We start from the raw sequence: 21510 nt of genomic DNA on the forward strand, positions 1-21510 counted from the left end.
ATATGGAAATTGAGTACTCCACTCTCTTCTCCAGCMTTCAAAAGAAGGGCTCACAGAGACTGGTGCTGACAGCATAAAATCTTACGAGAAGGGGTGATCAGGAAGGGCCCATACACATAAAATGCAAAGGAAATAAACATTTTAATTCAATCTATCAAAATTAATTATAAACAAAATTAACCCCCCCACACACACACAATCAGATGAAGCATTAGCTAGTTAGTATTAATTCCTGTTCTGTTACTGGCTGTGATAACCTGAGTTATAGCTATTGGCTTTGGAGCTGATGGACTGCTCTGCAGAATCTGTATCTTCTTTCTCTTCACCCTTGGACGTTTGGGTAGAAAAGATCTATCTGCAGTGACAAGCTCACAGGCAGCCACATTCCCCTTCCCGAAGCCACAGGAGAGAGGCGTACRGGGACGAGGTCTCGCTGAGGGCTCTCCTGTGGACCTTGCAAGAGAGGGTTGTGGGAGCTGCTCCCAGATGGAGAATCTTACGGTGAAGTCCTGAGAGGGAATTTGTGTTGCATTTGCCCGTAGCTTCTGATCTGATCTGACCCGTGGATATTTGCCACAGCTTCCTAGATATGTTTCATGGTTTATTCACTTGGTTCTTTTACTGCCATGTGCACTCTGGAAATAGTAGTTCAGGCTTGGCACTGCTCTAATGTGAGAGTATAGCCTTCAGGTTTCATTTCCCTTGCATGTGAAAGCAGGACAAACATGTCTGCTTGCTAATGAATGTGCAGGCATTTTTTTTTACTATTTGCATTAATTGGATTTACCACTCTGTGCATGAAATTACACCCTAAATATTCTTTATGCTGTGTGTCAGATTTGATCTGACCCAGTAGGGACAGTGCTGTAAACCCTGCTGTGTGTAGAAGGGATATTGTGTGCTCTTGGAAGAATGACTGCAGTCTGGTCCAAGCGATGCTTATTTTGGTTAGATGTGGCTAATGTGGGGAAAACATTATCATTCTGTCRTTATTGGAATAGATAATAGCTTGCCTTCTGTGCTGTACGAAGGATGGGTACACAGTGAAGGCTTGGAAAGCAGTCTGGGAAAAGCAGTACTGCTCAATTTGTAATTACACCCAGAATGTAAGCATCCATCTATTTATGCTTAGAAAATAGAATCTATCTCTCCTAGGTGCAAAACCCACAAAAACACCACCATAAATAGATATATGGTTGTCTTGTTGAATTTGCAGCTACACTAAAACACATAAAGATGTGGATGTAGCTATTGCCAAATAATAAGTTAAAATTAAAATGCAATTCTCACTGCTCCTTTAAGTTCATGGAAATATTGGATGCATAAATGCATAATCCATTTAGGATTATACTGTTAGGAATAACCCCTAAGTCACCTGCATTTTTAGCCACAAATCTCTTTGGGTTCCTAATCGCATTCTTATGGATGCTCCAAAGCAACCTGGGCTGGGGAGAGAAGCACCAAAGAGGCAGATACCATAGAATCAGTGTAATTCAGAGGTGGTTGGGGAGATATTTCATTTCTACCTTCTTTCCTAGAGTGACATGATAAGTTAAGCATCCTTGCACCATGCCTAACTCACTGAGACAGCAGTGAACTCAACCAAAAAATCTCAGCTGCCAGGTGAGTTACTGGCCATTTTTTACATAATAGTCTAATGCCTAAGGGCACTGATCTGGGAAGTGAGTGATAGGCATTTTTGGTTCCCCTTGGCCCAGGAGAGTTTGAATCCACTGTTCTTATTTCCTAAGAGAAGATCCTAGTGGCAAAATATAGGACAGTCTGTGGTGAGGGCATGCGTTCTGCACTGAATCCTGCTGCTGAGGATGTACCATTATGTGATCAAGAATGAAGGTGGAGGGAAAGACAGAGCTGCAAAATATTTATATATTTGATATGGACTACATATGTATGCATGCATACATATTTTTCCATGTCATTTTTATTTTTTTCCTTACATTTTAAATTTTTAAAGTATTGTTGAATTCACAGATAAGAAAACGTAAAAAACTGTATGTTGATATTGCCTCTTTAAATTTATATAGCAACCTATGAAACAATCAAATCCAGAGCTGCTTTATCTGTATTTGCATGGATCATTAACAAATAGTCTTTTCTGCATAGCTTGAAATAATTGCCTCTAGTTTAGCTAGAAGGAACAAGCCTTGCAGACCAGTCACATCTTTATTCACTCCACTTTCACACTGAAGTTGGCCATGATACAAAATAGCAATGGTAGTTTAACTATCTCTTAGAATACTGTTTATAAATTTTTTTAAAATCTGAGTTTTAATTAAATGTGAACGAACCTGATATGCAGTCATTTGTGCAGCAAGTGTAATCATATTTTATGCATTTGAAACTTGTGGATGCCTGCAATACATGAAAAGCACTTTATGAGCACTTGCATTATTGCATATTTCATTATAATGTAATTCTATATTAGATATTCTATTTATGCACAATCCAAAAATAGTTTGTGCTATGTAGCAATGCAAATTTCAGTGAATAATCCACAAAGAATTTCAAAACCTTAACCAGTTGTGACATGCGCTATTCTGTATCTTTAATGAAGAACCAACCTTTGAATAAATCATGCTGGGCTTTTTATGACTAACAGTCATTTCCATGCTCCCCATTAAAGAAGGCTCTATCATGTCTTAATCATATTGAAAATATTAGGGATTGCCATTACTGTTTAAAATTCCTCGAGCTCGTTTTAGATGTCTGTTCACAGCTAATGTGTAAATCGTCTTTCTGTACTCTGAGACTCTGCTCCTGCTTCCCCCCACGGCTGGCCACCGGGGAGCACGAAGGCAGAGGCACCGTCATGGCAAAGGCTCTGTAGGGCAGTGCAAGAGGGGAGGAAAAATCTATTGCTCCTGTACTTTCTTCCAGGGAATCAGACTTAATGTCRGATGGAGGGAATTTTTTCCCCACTAATTTGAGGGAAGAGCGGGCATTAAGGGGGATGCTTTGTTTTGCTAGTGTGAGGGCACTCGTAAGAGGCTGAAGCCAGAGGCATGTCTAATGAGGGGCTGGGAGGTTATATGCATTGACAGCTTCTCCTGTGCTGGTGTAAAGTGAGACTAATGGACTCTGCTGAAGTCAAGGTAATTACATGGTGTAACAGCTGAAGTTCAAGTTATCTCTGAATTTAGACCACAGGTCCATAGCGGTGTACCAATTACGACATGAAGCAAGGAAGGAACCTCTTGAACTAATCACAGATATTGCAAAGCAACAGCTGGGACCTTCTAGTCTTTCAAATAGCTAGTATTGAGCCCTTAGTCCCCCCCTTACTTTGGCTTAGTCCCCCCCTTACTTTGGCTAATGGTGATTGAATAAAAGATCCGGCAGTAAGAATTTACCATTGCTTAAAATTTCAAGATGTGTCAATTGCAGGGGGTTATTTTTACAAACATCCCTATTTTTAAAAAGTATAGAAAAATGTTTCAGTTTTCAACAGATTTTCTCCACTTCTACATCTAAAATATCTGAWGTACCATAATGAGGTAAAGAATCATCATTTCAGAAAATCACCAGGATGCTTTTAGTAGATTGAATAAAACACCCCCCATAAATTTCTAATGGACGTATGCAAAACACTCAGAGCCCATCCGCACCGTCTAAAGTCTTTAAAGAACGTGCGAGAGAGTTTACYGCTCACAGCACAGCTGTCCTCTCAGTACGTATTTACAAGGAAGACCAAAAAGACTCTAGAAAAGCTGTCTGCTCAGCTGCATAAATAATATTTATGCGATAATATTTAACAGGCTGAAACTTTCCCTCTCAGGTACACAGACCCAACCCAAACCAAAAARCCTGACTCAACCACCAGCCAAAGCACGTACTCCGTTCCTCCGTGTAATTAAATGGGCCTTTCCGAACCTTCCAYGCCAGCGTTCCTGGCTTTTGAAATAGCAGCTCCAGGGCTTTGGGCCCACCAAATTTTGGTGTTGTTTTAATTATCTTTTAGGTAAACCGTTACCTACCCTTTGTAAAAGTTACCGTTTTACAGTCTACAGTTACTCCTTTGCTCCCATACGGCCACGCATGAACGAGCCGTGCAGGGGGCACCTGGACACATGCTGAGCGGCCGGCTGCACCCCTGCTGTTGAGCGTTAGGAACGACTCCTGTTTCTGAAAGCAGAAAGGGAAAGGTCCCATTCTGTCACAGAAGACCAAACCCTCCAAGCTGTGGTTATCGCTGTTCCCTTCTGCGAGTGCGAATGACGAGCGATAGTTTTACTGCTGTCAGGGTGGTGGAGCTGGTGCTGTGATGGGAACAGTGGCCTATTTTCTTTATCCCTAGGTCAAACGGCTCAGTTTATGATAAACAGCTGTCTGCTAGTACTAACTCTAAAAATACTATCTCCAAAATGCCTTCAYCTCTTGGGCCTGCAGGAGAAAATTATGTAAATCTGAACACTGCATTTACTATGAGTAACTAGGCAGATCACAACATACACAGAAGGTCACAATGATAATTTTTGTCAATACCCTTCACTGGGAAGCCCATGAACATGCTCAGCTGGAAGGAATGAGGCCAGCCTCCAGGAAAAAAAAAAAAAAAAAAACTCTGCTAGAGTGACTTGAACTTACAGAAACCAAGAGATTATGTGAGTTCTAGGTCTATATTGAAAGTGAGACTGTATGAAAAATGAAAGAAAAAAAAAAAAAAAAAAAACTCTGCTAGAGTGACTTGAACTTACAGAAACCAAGAGATTATGTGAGTTCTAGGTCTATATTGAAAGTGAGACTGTATGAAAAATGAAAGACCATGGCCTTGATTTTCAGATACTCTGTTCATTTTTTGGCTGAACTAAAAGGCTGTGTTCCTKGGCACTGCACCTCCCTCATACTTGAAGCTCTTGGTGCAGCACAAGGTAGCCTGTGCTTCCCCTCTTTGGGGCTTTTACATCCTCTGACAATAGTTAGAGTTAGCTCAGAAGATGTGCCTCACACGAGCTTGTGGTCCCCCCTAAATTAGTATTTTCACCCCTCTGATTTATCCTCTCTGCCTTCTCTTGTCATCTTGAGAAGAAGTGCTGAATGCGAACTGGTACTAAGATTAGTTGATCTGCATTATATTTGAATGTGTGATGATGCATGTGTTATGGAGAATCAGGCACCTATTTCAGTATTGAAAATAGAAAATGGCTCTTGAGTTTCTCAGCTGTCAAGAATTGCATTATTTTGAATCACTGATTACCAAARTATTCTTAAAATTAGGGCCAAACAGTTTCTTTTTTCTGACACATTTGCAGTGTTGCCTTAGCCTTACAGGTGGTTCTGTGTTTGAGAGTGCTGAAGTTGTTGTTTAACGACTCATAATTATCGTAGCTCCCACAAGCCAGAAGTGCCTTTTCCAGAGCACCCACCTAGAAATGGGAAGAATGCCAATGTGCAGATAAAGCTTCCAGAGATGGAAGTTTTGAGTGACTGAGGTGTTGGGGGGCTGATCCAAACCCCACTGAAGCCAGTGGAACAACTTGTAATGATTTCTGAGGTTTTGCATCTCGATATCAGCTTTCAATAGAAGAGTTCAATTCAGCAATACTTTCTAATATGYGGAAAATCATTAACACACCCTTTGGTATTCCTGGTAACCTTAAGCATACTGAATTCCTTTACAGTCTCATGGCTTTTATAGCAATTCCACTGTAATTTAGCATTAAGAAAAGATCATTACTAGGAAGCTTTACCAATTTCTTGCTTAGGTAATGTTATAATTAGCAGTATCTCCTTGTGGCAATTGCTGCTATAAAAGAAGTACCATTTATACCCGATATTAGATATGCAGTATGTGCTGCATGCAACTTGAAGCATTCAGATACATGCTAAGTGATTGGAAAGGCAGGAGAGAARGAGACACAAGCAGAAAAATATTTGAAAACATTTCAGCTGTAACGTAAAGTCACTTTTTGCACATACAATGCTGTGGATGAAATAATAAAAGACTTGAAAGAAGGTTCTAAGATATGGTTGATTAAGCCTGTGTTATAAGCTTCCGGTACTGCTATATCATACTTAGGTCTCCTGGGTGCTGTTAAGTATTGTCAGCCAACAAACTATAATTTCATGCATGAATGGACTAATACAAGCCTAGGCTTCTGCTTCTTTACTCATTCAGACTACAGTGTCCTGTAATAATAAAGTGAGAAGAGGAGGAAAAAATAAAGCAAAAATAATAAAAAAAAATTGTCACATGGAATCATAATCGGTAAAATCAGATACTAAGATAGCTTGAGCTATAAAGCTGTTGAGGTCACTGAACTGTGATCACATTTACTTCACTAGGCTTTGAATCAACTCATTCAAATCCTGCAGTTTGGTTTGATGGGTACTGCAACAGCTGAACAGGTAGAAATCAGCTGCAGAACTGGAATGTTTTTGTAACACGCAAAGTTTTAAATATAGAAATTTTTCTAGTAGTATTTTTTTTTTCTGTGCAACAACATTTGGAACTTGGCCGTTAGCTATTAATTTAGCAGTTCTGTATAAAATACGTCTGTAACAGAAATCTAGTCAGTCGTTGTTCAGTCCTGTTAATATATGTGCTGAATTTATCCTATGCTAAAGCATAAATCCTGGTGCTGTCTAGATTTAACATGCTACAGCTCTAAATGGCGGTTTAATACAGCTGTGAAAAACATTAAGAGAAAATGGAAAGAGTTTTGCAAGCTGGATCCCCTGACTGAGGCCTTGGTTCTCCACCTAGTTGTGAATGCGGTATGAAGTGCTATGTGCTCTTGGTGGGACTTCAAAGCATCCACTCGTCTGCTGAAGAGGTTCAGAAAGGGCCCTCAGGAAACCGAGGGGGAACAGCTGGAGTTTCGCGGCGCTCGGCTGCGGGGCGGAGGTGTCAAGGCCAGGTTCTGAACACGGCTGCTTCCCTTCCAGGGGCTCGAACTTGCCAAAGGAAATTGCAGTCATACCCATTCCAAACCTTWCAGATACAGTATCTCTGTGTCTAAAATGCTTATTTGCCGAAATAAAAAAAMCACTACTTCAGCAGCGATCTAGACAGCAGCCCTGCCTGCTTTCCCGCACCTTCCCCGGTCCCCCCAGCTCTGGCGCGCCATGGAGGAGCTCCAYTGCCAGCTGGTACTCAGAGCCCTGCAAAAGCTCATTTCTTGGTGCTTCAGATTCTCCGGTTCTACTTCTATTTTTTCTCAGCTTCCTGACCTACTTGGCGGACTGCCCGACCCTACACAGTTGACGAGCCTTGGAAACATTTGAGAAACATTCAAAAAAMCCCAACATTTTGACTTTTCAAATAAGTTTTGGAGTTGTTATCTTATGCAAAGCTTAAAATGTCTTATTTCTGCTATGAACAATTTTATTTTTAAATTTTATAACTCCATGTAGAATGAGGAGTCTACTTTCTAGGTACTGCTGATTTTAATAAATATTTTTCCAAGAAAGAAGGTGGTATAGCTGCTATAAAGTCCCATGCATTTGTAACTGGGCCTAGCGGGGTCTGTGAAGCATTCTTTTTATTCAGATGTGGTCCTTGCTATCAGAAAACTAGAGAGCCCCTGGAACAGCACAAGCACAAGGTATGCTAGGTCCAATGAACTAGGATGGTATACACAAATTGTGATGATTTTACACTGACTTGTCAGCTGTAGCCCAGAATCTACCTCAGTTACTATGCAAAACTCCTACAAAAATCAATGACCGTTCCACACAAGAACATGAAATAGACCCTGGCCCTGCATGTCTCTGGAGGACACAAGGATTCAATAACACCTTATAAAGAGCTTTTGTGGACTTTACTGTGAATCTCCTCTCACACGAAAGCACAGCACTTCCTTTTCTCAGATTGCAATAATAATGACATTCTCTCCTTTTCCACTTGTCTCATGCCTGCAATATTTGCTCATTATTTTGAGCACTGATATATATATTTTGGAAATCCCATAAACTTTCCCCCCCATGTCCCTTTATTTCTTCTTTTGAAGGCAAAAGCACAGCTTACCACCGTGAAAGCTTTAAAGAAATCAGGAAATTTGATATCATGGATTTACTACCAGCAAAATAAAAGTCTTTAAAAAACTATGTTCTTCCAGAATGATTTAGAGTTTATGTTGTTTTATATATGGGATAAAATTAGACTCTGAAGAAAAATCTGATCACTCTGTTGTTTTTCTTTGTTAGCTCTTTTTCTTCCTAACTATATTTTTGCTATTTTATCAGTTTTAACAACGTAAAGGAACCTTTCTATAATGTATTGACTCTCACTGTCAGGATGAAAAGTCTGAGTAGTAAAAACTTCAAACCTTATCTCCTTACTTCTGATTATATCCTGTTGCGTATAGTAATGCACAATACAGTAATGCACATGGAAATGTACTGGTAATGCGTTTCTTCTTTGGTTGCTGGGAAATTAATTTATTTTTATAGTGCACACTGCCATAACAAATAGAAGACTTGCTCTTGGATGGTAACCATACTGTGCAGAGTCCTGCATTAGCACAGAACAAATATTTCCTCTTTTTACAAGCTTGCAATCAATTCCCTCCCCCCCCAAATGTTATGAGTTAATTTCTTTGGCACTTTCGGTCCAGATTTTTAATCAGTTACTACAGAGTGCAATAGTTTTTCTTAATTTCTATGAATTGCTTGTGCTTTTAGGAAAAAGAAAATGCCACATTTTTGTGTTTATTTTTTCTAAAGATTATTTTTTAGTTTGAAATAAATCATAGATTGCATAGTAAAGATTTTTCTTCTTTGTCCAGCTAATCTAGTCTCTGTTTCAGTCTTTGGTTTTGAATAGGCATGTCAAGTATGGGCAGTTTCTCTAATGAAGCTGGTAATGTTTTGTCATTTAGTTGTTATGAATGATGTGTTATGACATATATATGTATATATTGTGTTATGAATGATATGTTAAGCAGAAGGCCATTCCCATTCCTGCCTGAGCAGAAATGGGAACTAATCAGATTTACTCAAGAAATTTCACCTTCATGAAATTTCCAGCATAAATTTACTTACTTAAACATTCTAGATGAATATTAGAAATTTTCAGAGATTTCCATTACGTTCTCTTAGTGTTAGGATGGTGACTTAAGGGAAGAAGGATGTCATGGATTGAGACAGAGATCACATATAACACTACTGTTAAGTACTGAAATTTGATCTGCAGAAATCTTAGCTAAATCATTTTCAGATATTACGTACAGCTAKGCCTATGCCCTCGCCCAGCAGAGCAGCCAATTTCTAAAGGTGAAAGAAGAGCCCTGCACTGTGTATTCAGCAGTGATGGTTGTCAGTGGAGGTGTTTTAAAGTAAATTAAAATGTGACTCTTCCTTCTATAATGGATTGCTATTCAGGTACCTGCAGATAGGCCAGACTTTACTGAAAATGTATGAACAATTACCGAAAGATAAGGACACAAAGACATGATTCCTCTACATACTAGCAAGGAATGAATCCCAAAATATTAATAATCCACAAATCCTAATAATGGGGATCCAAGGACTGGGAAGGGAGAACTCTATAAATATACCTACCCTATATGCACACATGCCTTCCCTCTGGGAACGTAATACCACGTGTGTATCATTTACTCATCCTTCTAAGTGTGCTGAGACTTTATAGGTGTATTGAACAAAAAGAAACTGCGCTGGAAATAATGGTGATAAATTGTTAGACACTGAAGAAAGGAGATAACGCCTTCGATTCCAACAGCGTCTTCTGAGTGTCCATTCGTGGAGTGTATTATGCTGAGGACTATTGCTGTCGCTGTCTGTCCACAAAAACACACGTGCTCTCCTCCCTCCTCCCACGCTTCTAACTTTTGCTTTTAGACAGGATAGTTGAAGTTTTGTGGAACTAAAATTCCTGCAGCTCCCTTGTTCCTTCAGGATCATGGTGGGGGAAGGATGAGTTCAAGTATTTGTATTTTGCAATAAAAATATCAAGAAGCTATCGCTAATAATTTTTACATGTCTCTTGCAATGGAAGGTTGAAAAGGAGCGGATGTCAAATGCAAAACATCTACCATCATCTTCTCATAGATGTTATGCTGATGAGGATGAACTGCKATTAATGTTATATGCAATGTGAACAGTGAAAAAGCAGGAGTTTAGACATGCTTTCTGGGCAATAATCGAGTATCTTCCCTTGATTCTATAACATGGCACACACCATCTTATCGAGAAGTCTTGTGTTCTGACTCTGTCTGATAGACTAAATATAAAATCTAAAGTAAATCTTACCTACTCTCAACTATCATGTTGATGACAGAGTATTTAGATGAGTGCTTAAATGAGTATTTAAAAGAGGATTTAAGTAGTGCTATATACTAAACAAGTAAAGCACTTATTTAACTTTTATTCACGCTTGATACTTAATTTCATGTTTTAATAATGTTCCTCTCTCTTGTAAAAATATCTGAATGATAAGCAGATTTTCAAAGAACTGACATGAGGATACTTTACAAATGAGAATGATTTTACTTGCATATTCAACATAGAGTTGTTCAATAATTGTTTATCAAAGTTTTTGCCTGTGAATGGAGGACAAACGGAGGTCACTTATTCTGTTTAATCATAATCATATGTTTGTTTATTATGTTAATTTGCAGAATTTCAACAATTTTGCCTGCTTGGAAGGGTCAGGAATGGCATCAAATCAGATGTAGTGATTATCTGTGCCAAAAAAAGAACTATGAGTTTTCCTAGATCATGTACTTGCAAATGTGGTTTTGAATGAGTTTTGAGCCAAGCTCAGAGTAATGGCAATTGTTGATAACGGTAAAATACCTTGGGGACTCTGTCCTGCCCAAATTTGCAGTGTTTGAGAAAGCTTTAAGATATAGTTAGTTGCACTTGCTTCAYATTCTTGTTCTTGGTATGCACTGTATTTCACTGATTAGGTTTTGTGTTTCCTCTCAGCTTTTACTGTGATTTACTTWTAGCATCTGCAAAATGAATTCCTGTTTTCTATTAGCAGGTCTGTGCCATGACGTCTAGTTTTCATGCTAGCCAAATCCATGTTACTGTTTCCTTGCCCTACCTGCCTTGGATAACATTGTGTTACCTGATGCTGCTTTACTTTGTAATGAGTCTCAGGCCTCTTGGAAACGGGACTGTCTTTTCTCTATCTGAAAACTGTCTAGGTCCAAACTGGGACACAGCATGCTATTTTGCTGTTCCTAGTGAAGTGCTGAAGATTACCATATTAGTTATCAGGAAACCCTTCATTTACCAGGAGATAAAAGAAACCTGTGTGCACACACATTTTTACAGCCTCTTGTTATCTCTTTCCAAAGATGTCTGTCTCTGATACGACAGTGGTAAGTCATGCCATAAGGAAAATTAGACCATAAGATGCTGACTTTTTCTTTGAATCAGTTCACCGTACACTAGAATGCATTTTTGCTTTTAGTAGCTTTTCCATTTTCTTACAGGTGAAGAGTGGTACTTATCTTACTTCATAGGCAGTCATTATTTCTGTTTTATCCATGCACAAAGCACAGGAGAAATAAAATGATAGGTGCCCGGATAAGTTAAGGAGGATAAACTTTTGAAGTCTTTACAAGTAATGCAGTTCCTTTAGGCTGAWTGATTTCAGGCAAGTGGAAAGGCCATACACAACTTTCTTTTAAATTGAAAGGAGTACAACCGAATGGTTGGTAAGTGCAGTTCAAGAAGAAACACTTTTAGAAGTTTCTCTATGCAGAATTGGTTGACTCTATCCCAGACTCCTGCTTCTCTTCAGTGTAACTGAATGTTAGTTCTCAAATTCAGAAGAAATCTATAAAGAAGGAGAAAGCACTCCTCCTCCTGCTCTATTTGTGGCAGTGTGCATGTGAGAAAGTCAAAAGSGAAAGCTCTGTAGAAGTTAGGCATCCACGTGCCTATGAGGATTTGGTGGCTTGGCGTGATATCAAGAACGCAGTGCACTTGTCATTGTAACATTTACAATACCCACATCTGCCAGCTAACAACAACCATCATACTTCACTTGCTGCTCCCACTCAGCCGTAATGTGTGCCAGAGATAGGGATCATCAGTACTCTGGTCATGGTCAGCCTTGGAGGACCACATCACACCCAGTTCCTTCCTCACCCCGTGGTTGGAAAAAAATCGACCAGACCTGGATGCAGGTCAGTCAGCCTGAGACCCATTTATGATAATTTAGTGCATATTAAGTATTAAAAAGAAACTTACCATGTATTTGAAGCCTTTGTCCCTCTTCTTCCTTCCCTTCTTGCGTTCACCCTGTTTCCTCTATTGTAATCTTGCATAYGTTTTCCTGTTTGGCAGCAACTCTTGTTTCCCAATGCACGTTTCAGTGTGTGGTAATGAAGAGTGAACGCTCCTATTAGACATACATGTCCTGCAGCATAATGCAGGCTTCTCCTTAGGAAGGTGATCATTTACGATGGAAACATCTTAGCATATATATTATGCTCTCTTTTTTCCCTCTTCGGTTTCTGTTATTTCTGCATTTTTGAATTTTAGTGCAGCAATCCCACATACKCTCTTCTTTCAGTATACAGCTTTAACAGCAAGGAGGGCAGTGTAGTCACCTTCCCGACTGATGCTACAGAACAGCCAGGGAGAGCAAAAGTGACCCCATGTGAGGAAGTGAGAATTACATGAAGAGAGAGAGAGAGAAGAAAAAAAAAAGCCTTAGTGGACAAAAAACTTGCACAAAATTATGTTAAACAAAAATTGATTGCAGAAGTTTAGTCCAAAGTAGCTGGAAATGAAGACTGTTTGCAGTATTACACCATTAATATACCTTCATTTTTAGGGCTAGGTTGTGGCTTGGAACACAGGCCTACGTAGAGGAGAAAGGTATCTCTTCTAGTGCTGGATGTGTGTCCCGTGTCTTGGGATCAGGCAGGCAGAAACCTGCGGCAGTCTAATATACATCCTATCTGCAGTAAGTGAGAAAGGAGGTTTGGGACTGAGAGGGGTTAAAAGCAAATTGCTGCTACCTGAGAGTAAAGTTTTCATTTTCTTGTGGGATGCATCTAGAATGGCACAACTTCGCTCATCGTTTCTTTGAGCTGTGGCCTTATGTACAGAGGACTTTGCTCTTGCAGGAAAAGAAAATCTTTATATTCTATACAATGCTGGATTATTGATCCTATTTTTTTCAGATAAATTCTTGAACTATATTTGTTTTTTTTCCCCTCACTTTTCTTCTCAACTAGCCTTTTAATAGTTCATGACAGTTTTGACTGGTAAAGTGTTATTAGCTGTTAAAGCAAGGAAGCTGAAATAGATTCACTGGCATTTATACTCTTTCAAATACCATGTATTTTGTTTTGCGTATTACTTGTTTAAATTATTGAGATGAAAACCCAAGAGGATACCCAAAGTACTCAAATGATCTCTCCTTATTTTAATTGTTCCAATATTAACATTTCTTAGCACTGGTTTTAGAGAACAGTATGTCATTCTCAAGTGTCAATACTTGATTCAAAGAGATTCATTTAAATAAAAGGACCCTTGCTGAATCCAGCTGGCTTTGGAGCAGGCTCCTGCTGTTTCTTTCAGAACAAGAATGAAATTTTATTCTCAAAGTCCATTTCAGTGTTTTGGACACAGTCCCACTCTACAGTGGCAGGTTGCCGTTGTCTAAGACCACYGCATTAAGTGGAAATCCTTCAGAAGGACAGCAAATAACAGCACAGCCTTTTGGTTTCATCAGTGATATTTTCTCCCTCTTGTTTTTCCCCCGTGAAATAAACAGGCAGAGAGATGTTACTGCCAGAAGAGTGGGTAGCTTTGTGCTAATCCCTACGAGGAAATGTCGAATTATAGAAATGTCAGTCATGCATGCTTTCGAAGCATATAACCAGATAGATGATTATTTTTAATATCTTTTCTTTGAAAACTCTATCACAATCCAGTATAGAAGCTGGTATAAATACTGCATTACATGGCAATTTCTTCTTTTAACTTCAGTAGCACAGCTTTGTGACCTTAGGCAGTGAAGGGCACAGGCGTGAGGAAAAGTTGGGGTAAATAATTTCTCTCTCCCTAAAAAGAATATATTTCAGGAATAGTCATACTGAAGAAATGTTCAGAGCTGTGAGTCACAGCATTAGTGGGCTGAACCATCATTCTCTCCAATGACATGGACATACATTTTCAGGATTAGTAAAATGTAGAAATATTATTTAGAATTAAAATATATTTTAGGATAATGGCAGGGCTATGATCTCTGAAAATACGTGTTCAAAAGAAAAATTACAACTTGACTAGAAATGAGATCGCTGCTTAGGAATAAATTTGTGTTAATTTTAAGAATCTTTTAAAAATCATTTAAAATATTTTGTTGAAATGCAAAAACCTTTGATACCAGACTTACTAGAATAAAGCAGCAGGGACCCAGATTCAAGGTCTCTACCATACAGATAACCTTGGAGAAGGCAGATGACCTTTGTTTTTGCTTCTTGTGAATCTCATAGCCCTTTCATTTTGCATGTACTGTTGTCTGACTCTTTCATATTGATTTTTCTCTTTCTCTTTTGCCTGTGTCTTGTTTTCCAGCTTTACCCTTGTTATCTTTTTCATTTCTTTTCTAAGAAACCTCTGTCCTATTCTTGCCATTTCTGTCCACATTTTCTGCTCTCTCTCTTTCTTCTTTCAGAGCCCAACATTTCTTTTTTGCCTTGTTCATCTCTTCCTTCTGATTTATTGTTCTGTTTTTCTAAGATACACCACAAGCATAGGCTGTTCTGAAGAAGTGGGACTGGTGGTAGCTAAAGCCAGTAATGCTGGTACTTGGCATTAATTTTTAAACATATTTCCTCCTTTATGTTGCATTCACATACTATTTCTAAGTATCCTTGAAGAATTATTGTAGGGAAAAAAAAACTTAATTCTATTTGCTTTTTGGCCTTTATAACTGCCCTGACAGATTAATTAGGGCAATGCATCCTTTTTTAACTGAAAAGATGTTTTTTTCCATCAAAAGTCTTTTTGAAGGATAACTTCACTTGAACTCTCCTAGGAAGCTGTATTCCCAAAGAGTTACATTTTATCAGCTGAAATATTATTTCATCTGAGTTTGCTGCAGCTCACATCAGAAAAATATAGATGCAGCCTGAACATTAATCTCGGCTCAATAGCGCAGGCTAATGGAACAATAGACATGCTACGGACTGACGGAGGCTGCTGGTAGAGCTTTGCCTCTTGAGTTCCTAAGCTAGGATGCATGGGAATTAGCAGGAGGACTTCTATTATGTTCATTGTGTGGGTCTGTTAAAGGCTTAGGGCTTGATAGTCATTGTGGGATTTCAACACCGCCAGCTCGCGAAGCTTTGCAGAGAGAGGATAAAATGACAATAACCTAGAACGAGAGCTTTTACCATCTCTTTGCGCAGGCATTAATGACAGTGTAGGTGTCGGGGTGAAGCGGCACATGCCATACCAAGGCTCTGGGAGATAGACATTGAGAGTGTAAGATGTGACAGTGCTGCCTCAGTAGGAACATGAATGAAAGTACAAGGGTCAGGACTCCAGGAAAAATGAAATGCGAGCTCCAGCAGCTACATCTTCACAGTGGGTGCATCTTTCCCTGGCTGTTTGTAGGGGGGTGGTTAAACCAGTGTTGTCCTTCTTTGTACTTTTTCTTGGGTAGCTGCTGCTCTGCAACATGCAAGCAGGTAGCAGCAGCCTTTGGCTTGAGGAAGTGTGGAGCTGCCAAGTGCCATCCAAGGAGGTCTGGAAAAGGTCTTGCCCTCCAGCCTGCCTGTCCCCTTCCCAGTCAGCCATTCTGCAGTCTCCAGCTTCCATGGTTGATTAATAATTGGCTTAATTTTATCTTGAAATTCAAACAGGTTCATTTGTTTAAATGCATTGACTATATTTTGCCAAAGGGCACTGGTTCTTGTCTCGTTTCATTCTCACTCCCTGCAGCCTCACTCAGGAAGGTCCTACTGCACTCCTCCGCTTCTGCAAAACTCGTGTTTCTTTGTTTCATGGTTTCTTCTCCTTACAAAGGCTGTAATCTAAACAAATGTGTTTAGATTTTGGATATAAAAGTATAATCATGTTTGGATTCTTAAATATTTTAAATGTCAGTTGTAATGAAGCTAATGTTTATGGCTTATAAATGGAAAGGATACTTGTGGTCAAATCCGTACCATATTCTGAACAGCCATGCACTCTCAGCTTTGGTTGTATTTTTATCCAAGTTGGATGCTCTCTGCAAAATAAGCAAATGCATAAAATGGAAAGTGTTTTTAGAAYGTAAACAAAACAAAGTTCTAACATCAAAAATACATGTCAAACCATATATACAGTGGTTTACAATTAACTGTTTTCTTTTTATTTTAAAAAGCCTCTTTGGCCCAGGAATTTAATCTCTGTGCATCAGTTCCTGAGCAGATTGGCTCATATAGTGCATTTCTCATTGCTATATACTCACTGGAAGGGCTCAGCATTTACTTTTATTAATTATTCCAATGTTATTAAGCAGCTGCGAAGCACTATATTCTGAGATCAATAAAATGATATTTCAGTTTAATTGCTGTTGTGGGATTACTTCAGTTTACTCTTTCCAGCTCAGATGCTATTTGTGTATGGCTAACAAAATGTCATTCCCAAAGGGATCAAGATATTCTACTTATGACACAACTTTCTTTTCTGTGCTTCTTTCCAAGGTGAGAGGAATACAGCARCTTTGGGAAGCAGGGATAGTCTTAAGTACCAATATGTACTGGCTCAAAACACTGCCCTACATTCTGCAAATTAATTCTGGGAAGCTCTGCACAGATACATGGGCCATCCTTTTACTCAGGGTCATAATTTGGAATAGTACATTAGTAACAGTCTTCTGTTCAAAGACAGCTAGTTTAGTTATGCTCTGGGCATTATATCAACACAAGCAGAAGAATTAGTGGCAGGATGGAATTAGGAATGGGAAGGCCAGTTCCCTGAAGAATACTCCATTATCATCCTGCTGCTGTTTTGCTGCAAGTTAGATTATTTTTTAATGGGAATGTTTTTCTTTATGCAATTCCCAGGCAATTCATCTGATCATTTTCATATTTTAATCTAATAAYACATTGAAAATTCCATTTCTTATTGTACATCAGCATGCAAGTGAATTCACTGATGATGATGATGTTAATGGTCTCATCCTTAAAACTGTAAGGGCTAGTTCCAACACGGGCTGGATMAAATACAACCTTTAGGTGGGAGCTTTTATGCTGATTATACTAAGTTTTGGGTAATGTTAGGAGGAGACAGAAATCGTGTTATAGTTGCTGATGATTGTGATAATACCAAATGCTGTCACAGTAAACTTAAAGATGCACCAAATAGATGGAATATTATTCTTGAGATCTGATTCCTTATTATGAATTGAGTGTTTTAGAACAGTCCCTAGCAACTGCAGGATCCAGGGGGAAGATGGTGCTAATCCCTAATAGAGCAGCRGCAAACTCTTCTAAGCAAGATAGATGCAGGCTGGTGAAAGTGTTCAAACGTTTAAGTAATAAGAATGATGACAGGTAAGATCCRTGTTAAGTCTGTATTTTTTAAATTTTTGGTGAGCTTATTTAAGAAGGCCTAAACCAAATGGAAAGCAAAGAGAAAACGAGAATCTGTAGCTCTCTGCGGTGTAGCTCCTGCAGAAGCAGTACAACTAAGGGATGGCGGGAGATGTCACAGGGAGTTCTCCTGGCCTGTTGCAGAGACCTCGGTCTCATTATTTTAAAAAGTAATTCCTCACTTTCCCTTCAGGACTGAGAAGTAAGAGTAGGGGAGACAATTCATCACCTCTTCTGRACAAGGCAATTCTCTCTGTGAAGTGCGCTTTGAGAATGCGCATCCTGTTTTTGGGAATAATATTTGGGAATAACCTATATGGAGATTCACCACTCAGCTGACAGATGAAGCTTGTGTGGAGAGATGCAAATATTTTYCTCTTTATTACTCACAAAGATACAGGGATAGTTAAATAAACTGACTTCATATAATGAAAATTAGTTTAACTGAGATGATGTTGATAGGTATTTAGCAGGCTGCTTAGTTTTCTYCTGAGATTAGTATTGTATCTACAGTATTCTTCCAGAGTGCTTGTGGAAAATGCATTCGTACATGGTCTCAATGGGGATTAACCTAGCAGAATCTGAGGTACAAAAACTACCTGAATAAAAGATTTCAGCCATCTTTGTTTATGGGAAATTAGTTAAAAAAACAAACAAAAAAATAAAATATCAACACTGCCTTGCAAACTTTTGACTATTTCTTAACAGATCAACTTTGCAGCTCGATTTAGTGATTATTTCTGCTCACCAGAGTTAGCCTTCTGTGTTTATGCTCTGAATGTGTATGAATGTGTATGCAGCAAGCTGACTGCTTTTGTTTATTTCTATATATTATCTATGTTTTTTCAGAACCAAGTTACGAAAGTCCATCAATAAATAAATGGATATTTATGAGTTAGGCTATTATATCTTCTGTTTATGCATAATGATTTGATGATAAACACGTTCGAGGCAAGGCWAGACAGGCCTAACACAAAGAAACTGAGAGATGCTTTTGATGGATGAGATCTTGGCATGGTGAAGTCCAGATGGTGATTATAAATTAGAAGACTATAGCTCCGCTAGGGAAGGAGCCCAGTCCTTACAACTGGGGTTGTAATCTCCCTGTGAGCTGACTGCCCAAACCACTGTTTGAGCCAGTTCAGAATAAAGCCAGCAACAACTATGTGCAAGGACTCATAAATAATAACTGTACATCCTTCAGAGAAGAGAAGACTGATTTTGTGGGAGGAGAGGAGAGGGAAGGAAAGAAGAGGGAAGAAAGTAAAGAGATAGGTAAAGAGCACCACGAAGCTGCTATTGCCTTCTGCCATGTCATGGGGTGGGGGGAGTTTCAGGGCTTTCTGTGTCTCAAAAACATCCAGGTCTGGTTATAGATATGAATTGAAAGGCACTCTCACCAAAATACCCTGTATGCTGGCAGTTACCCCCATCATGCAGGAGTCCAGGATTCAGGTCTCCTCAGCAGACCTCGAGGCTGCCTGATTCCGGCCGAGGGCTCTAGCTAGGAATGAAGGAGCCTGGAGGCTTAGTTTCTAAGTTTGCTAACTTCTACACATCTTATTCTTAAGTGGATTCACACCTTATTTCTGGTACAAATCCTCCTGAAGTCATGGTTTAAAGTTTGCCAGGGTCAGACCTGTAACTGGCCATGGGAGACATTGGCCTAAGTTATTTGTCCAGGTTCTTTGTGAAGCTTATGAATATGCATTCTGCAGGAGTCAAAACAGGCTATGATTTCAGGAGACTTATGAAAAAGCATGCAAGTATTTTCATGTTCAAACTGTTATGTTTGATAATTCACCTATTGTTTTTTTTCCTCTGGTCATGTTTTCTCAGGAGGAGGAGACAGAATTTTAGCAATTTGGTGATCTGAGTTGTGTGCCTTGCTCAGGTAGGCTTCATCTCTGCCTTTGAATGAATGGCCTTTAAATTTAAATTCTAAGGTGCAGTAGCATTGSCTATGTATTACGTACATCTATAAGTACTGCAAGCTTTAATTCGGAGCATAGGGAGTTAAATTCACTTTTCTTCTCTAACTTTGAATTGATGGATATGGTGTGGGGCACATCTCATATGAAAGAGAGGAAATGGGACTTGTTCTCTGCAGGCTGCTTAGCTGCTGAAGAGTCAGATAAATAAATGACTGCTGAATCTACAACCACAGATCTGCTAGTCCCAAACTTGAGCTTCTGCTGCTGCATCTCCGTATGCAGCCTCTGCAGAGGGCAGGGACGCTGGTATCACTGCTGCTGTGCTGAGGTCAGACCGCCAGCTCACACCAGCTCGAGCACGTGCGCTGTGAACCCTACTGCCTGCTCTTACARCCCCCTAAGTCCATCGCTTACAGTGCAGCCAAGGCCTCCTACAAGTGTGCAGTGGAGCTGTCCAGTACATTTTACTATGTAGGAGCAGGATGAGTCAGTAGGTGTCATCTTTGGGGAGAAATAGTAGCAATGATATAAAAAACATGAAACTCTAAAAAACTGTGATTAAAAGCCTCACTTTGTAGTCACTTCTGCAAATCTAGACATTGTGTGACAGGCCTGTACGAACTACAAGCGATTCAGTCACCAAAAAAGTCAGGATTGGCATTTGGAAAATCATGAAAGAGTACGTTTAAAGAAATAATCTGAAATAAACTGAAAAACAATGATGGGTAAAATGAWGGGTACTGAGTTAAAACTGAACTAGAGAGAATGCAATAGAGGTCTGAATTAGTAAAAGACTGAGATGTCAAATAGAAAGAAGTCAGTGAAATGAAAATAACAGACCACGGAGAAAAGAGAAAATCAGGGCAACAAAACTGTCTTCCAAAATAAGATTTGTTACTATATGGAATGCTGACTTGGACATGACAGGGCATTAAATGTGTTATATTTATTTACACCTGCTATATTGTATTGCTGAGTTTTGTCAACAGAGCTAGGTGTTAATTCACAGGACAAAGCTGGGATACTGGATGCGTCGTTGTTATTCATAAACATGATTTATTTTCATTTTTAATAAAACAGGGAGAAAATTAGAAGCCTGTTGATTTCTGAAGAAAGCAAATTTTTGCAAGACATACACATTCAGTAGATTTTATACTATGAGAATAGTTCAGCATTCTCTGATGTTTAATAATTCATGATTGCTATAAACTGGAAAATTTCAGAAATCATACAGTTTTGAAGTGCAATCAAGAATAGATTAAGGTTAAGATTAAGGTTCTGGGCCCTGGCCTTCATCAGATTTTGGACCGAGACTTTGTAGGAATTTTTACTGAGATGATTAGTGAGTCTTTATTAGAGTGATATTAGTGAAGAGGACTTTCCTTTCAGAGGCAGAAGCAGAATAAATCAGTATCTTGGCATGATACAATGGGAGTGGTATGCTAACACCTTTACTACTGACTGAGATGAAGTTTATGGACAGATATGAATGGTAAAGGTGATTTTTCATTTTTTTCAAAGAAACACTGGGACAGTTTGATGTCTGAAATCAAAGTTGAGACTCTGAGTGCCTTGAGCTGTGTGAAGATCTTAACCCCTCCTCCCCCCAAAACCAAAAAACCCCACACCCTTAGCAATTCACTATATAGGAAAAATTAAAATTCTGCCTGATGTTATTTTTCATGTATTTTCAGGTGAATTGTTCATGTCTTGCCATAAGATATTTCCTACGTTTATCTCACTGTTGTATGATTTCATTATCAGTTCTAGCTATGCAGGCTGAAAGAGCAAAGCATAGTATTACCTGGAAATAGGGACATAGTTGGCATAGTTGCATAGTTGGCAATTTTTTTTTGCTTTTTGCTTTGGCAACTTATTTAATGTAGCATTGATTTTCTCTGTTCCTACTTCTGTTCCACCTACCATGCTAAAGGACATGTTACGTCTCTGTGTATTGACTGTCTTATAGATTTCTACTGTTGTTGCAGACAGTGCTGCATTTGAAACAATTTCATACAAAAAAAAAAAAAAAAAAAAAAAAA

General features: G+C 39.0%; 1 protein-coding gene across 1 annotated transcript in view; it reads right to left on the reverse strand.

Moving 5' to 3' along the window:
• SLC9A9 (solute carrier family 9 member A9) overlaps positions 1 to 21510 on the reverse strand; it is a 208924-nt gene that overhangs the window by 38158 nt on the left and 149256 nt on the right. Inside the window, exon 14 of the mRNA XM_085298643.1 lies at positions 16107 to 16186. Coding sequence (XP_085154769.1) covers positions 16107 to 16186 — 80 coding nt within the window. The remainder of the gene's footprint in view (positions 1 to 16106; positions 16187 to 21510) is intronic.

Source organism: Rhea americana, unplaced genomic scaffold (genome assembly GCF_003343005.1).
Source record: "Rhea americana isolate MKP2758 unplaced genomic scaffold, rheAme1 scaffold_14, whole genome shotgun sequence".
Taxonomy (NCBI): Eukaryota; Metazoa; Chordata; class Aves; order Rheiformes; family Rheidae; genus Rhea; species Rhea americana.